Raw genomic sequence first — 3,226 nt, 5'->3', positions numbered from 1 at the left:
AAGAGAGACTGATCCTCGCTGTTTGTGAGTTTCCAGAATCTAAATAGTTATCAGGACATCAACAGGAGGGAATTCACATGGCAGAGCATCCCCGCAAAACTAAATGCAGGCCTATCAGGTAAAGTTAGTCTGTCTATAATTTTAATTTAAGTTAAAGGCTGCGGCTGTGTAGCGCACAGAAGCCGTTGCCATGGTTACTATCCATAGAGCGGCGGCCGTTCACTCGCAGAGAGCTGTCTCCCTGTCTGTTCACCTGAGAACCTGCCGAAGCCTCTCCGCTGCTTGTTTGGGTTATTTTGCAGGCTGATCAACGTCCCACCTCTCCTGTGACCCATGGTTTGATTGTAGGCCTATGTGTATTCAGAGCCAGTGAGCAACGGACATTCAAAATAATAATTAAAAAAAACTGTCACCGTTAATTAATGAATGCTTTAATGCGATAATAATACGTTGAGGCAGCCCTAAAATTAACATATCAAATTAAAACAGTCATATTTTCACATGTCAGCTGATAAAATGTTACAAACAGAAACTATTTTTGGTGAGTTTGTTTGTGTCAAAGTCAGAGAGCCGTGTCTCTCTACAGTAAGAGGTTTTTGTACGGCGGCTCAATGAGTTTGTATCACTGTGGTACACGTTCGGTGGAGGAACCAGACTGGATGTTGGAAGTAAGTCAAACCTTTAACAGAACTTTTATTTCAATAGCTATTTTTCAACGTTTATAATCAGCATGCCAGAAAACTATTTGACTTTCCATATTAATGTATAAAGTTTATTAAAATTATTTGCGCTAAGAAACAAAGTTCACTTTAGTAATAGAAATTTACCAACTCATTATATAAATAGTAAATATACAATATTAAGCCACAGCAGAAATCATTATTTCCAACCTTAATGGTAAAGTTGCATCTTGAGGGCTTGTAGCTTTAGTTCAGTCTGACAAAGTCAGAGAGCCGTGTCTCTCTACAGTGAGAGGTTTTTGTACGGCGGCTCAATGAGTTTGTATCACTGTGGTTGACTTTTGGTGGAGGAACCAGACTGGATGTTGGAAGTAAGTTTCTGCTCAAATACTAAATACAATATTATCAAGTCCTGCTTTAAATTCAACTTTTCAATGTTTAAGGCAGATAAATAGATCTTTTAATTATAAAACTTTTATTGTTCATGTTTTTATTTCTCTTCCTTTACCATGGAGGCTAACTCAGAGCAGCTTAACTAAACTGTTCCTCACACAGTCCTGTCAAAATGAAATATAATCAACTTGGAAGTGAAGAAAATATAAAACTTTAATCTTAATGTAAAAATGCTTAGATTAGTTAATTTTAAAATGCTCTCCACAATAATGGCTGTTGTTGTGATTAAATATAATTCACTTTCTTCATGTAAAATTGAAGTAAAGATAAATATGAGTGTTTTAAAAATGTTGCTTATTGATATGAATTTGGAAAAAGAATACAGTATTTCCATATTAATAGTGAAAGGACAACTGGCACTACTTTCAACACAGTGGTCAGTGTATCTGTCAGTAAGTGAAGTGATACAGCTGAGCAGTGATACCTGTGTGACTGAATTTGCACTTGAAAAGTAACGACGTTTAAACTGTATCTAGTGGTTCAACTCATCATTATAGCTGTTAATGTAAGTGAAGAAACACTTTGAAATCCAGATGAAGAACATCTGATTGTTGTCAGATCATTTCTGTTTTGGTTTCCACAAAATAATCTATTGTATAGTCAAGTTTCTTGATGATCTTGATAAGAAAGTTTGTTATTTATTTCCAGTGTAGTTTGATATATTTCAGGTCGTTCTGTATGATGATTCTCTCTGTGCTGATTTGCATGAGAGGCTTCTTAAAGGGAAGTGAAACAATGTGTGAGTGAGTGACTGGTGGAGCAGAAAAAACATCTGACAGAAACTCCTTAAAGGAGAAAATCAGCTCTCACACAGTAAAGGTGTCCTCTAAGCTGATTGGTGTCTCCTAGGTGATGTCCGTCCCACCCTGACGGTGCTGCCCCCCTCCAGTGAGGAGCTGCAGCAGGGGAAGGCCACGCTCATGTGCCTGGCCAACAAGGGCTTCCCCTCAGACTGGAGTCTGGCCTGGAAGGTGGACGGCAGCAGCAGCAGCAGCAGCTGGGAGGAGAGCAGGAGCCCCGGGGTGCTGGAGAAGGACGGCCGCTACAGCTGGAGCAGCACCCTGAGGCTCCCTGCAGACCAGTGGAGGAAGGTGGGCTCTGTGACCTGTGAGGCCACCCAGGGCTCCCAGGCTCTGGTCTCAGAGACACTGAGGAGAGACCAGTGTTCCCAGTCCTGACCTGACTCACTGGGACTCTGCTACTGCTCTCTGAAATCTGTAACACCCTCTCTCTGTGTCTCTACTTTCCCCTCAGTCACTCTCTAATTGCGTTTTTCAATTGCAAGTTTATTTTCTTGATGTAATTTTGATTATTTCTACACAATAAAAATCAGTTCATCACAATACTTGTTTTCATTTATGTTATTGTGAAAGTAACAGTTCAGGGGAGCGGCTGGCTCACTTGGTAGAGCACTTGCCCCATTTATAAGGCTGAGTCCTTACTGCAGCAACCTGGGTTTCACTGTTCTATTGAAAATACAGGCTACAAATGCCCAAAAAATATCTTTAAAAAAAGAACAGATCATGCTGTGTTAAAAGTTCCATAATAACCCCGAAATGTTTAATTAAGCTAAGTTAAAAGGCATGTATTCATCCTTTGTGGATTCCTTAAAGCTTTAGGGACACCAGCTTTATTAAACTTATTGTTCTTTTTTGTTTGGTAGCAAAGGTAATTTAATACATATTTAAATGTAAATGAGGTAATACTGTATGTTATGAAGTGTGTGATTGGCAGAAAGTGTTGAAACGGGCTTCTTCTTTACATAGAAATAAATATTCTATTTTAAAAAACTAAACAAATGTTAAAATGTTGCTACCACTAGTAACTTATCTACTTTTCAACTCATCTACAGTAGATATGTATATATAGCATTTCCCTACATATTTACATATTTACATGGAGTGGACATTGAAAAGTCTGGTAGTAAATTGATTCATTGATTTGTGACAATTTGTTTTGTCCAGTTTAATCTTTTTATTTTTTACAGTAATTAGTGGCATGAGCTTGCTGGATGTCACTGGTCAAAGTATTCAAATTTGAAAACAGAGAGGCATGTGGAACGGGAGATGACACGGTGAGCATTTGTGTAATCT

The 3,226-nt window shown here is 38.6% G+C and overlaps 1 gene segment (V, D, J or C); it reads left to right on the top strand.

The window, feature by feature from the left end:
- Nucleotides 1-933: 933 nt before the first annotated feature.
- On the top strand, nt 934-2,478 carry LOC123966953. The segment is given in 2 exon segments: nt 934-1,051; nt 1,983-2,478. A coding segment is annotated over 1 exon segment (258 nt).
- Nucleotides 2,479-3,226: the final 748 nt, after the last annotated feature.

The sequence above is a fragment of the Micropterus dolomieu genome, unplaced genomic scaffold (assembly GCF_021292245.1).
Source record: "Micropterus dolomieu isolate WLL.071019.BEF.003 ecotype Adirondacks unplaced genomic scaffold, ASM2129224v1 contig_14625, whole genome shotgun sequence".
NCBI classification, from domain to species: domain Eukaryota; kingdom Metazoa; phylum Chordata; class Actinopteri; order Centrarchiformes; family Centrarchidae; genus Micropterus; species Micropterus dolomieu.
Note: the sequence above shows the minus strand (reverse complement) of the source record. Positions and strands in the feature narration are given on the sequence as shown.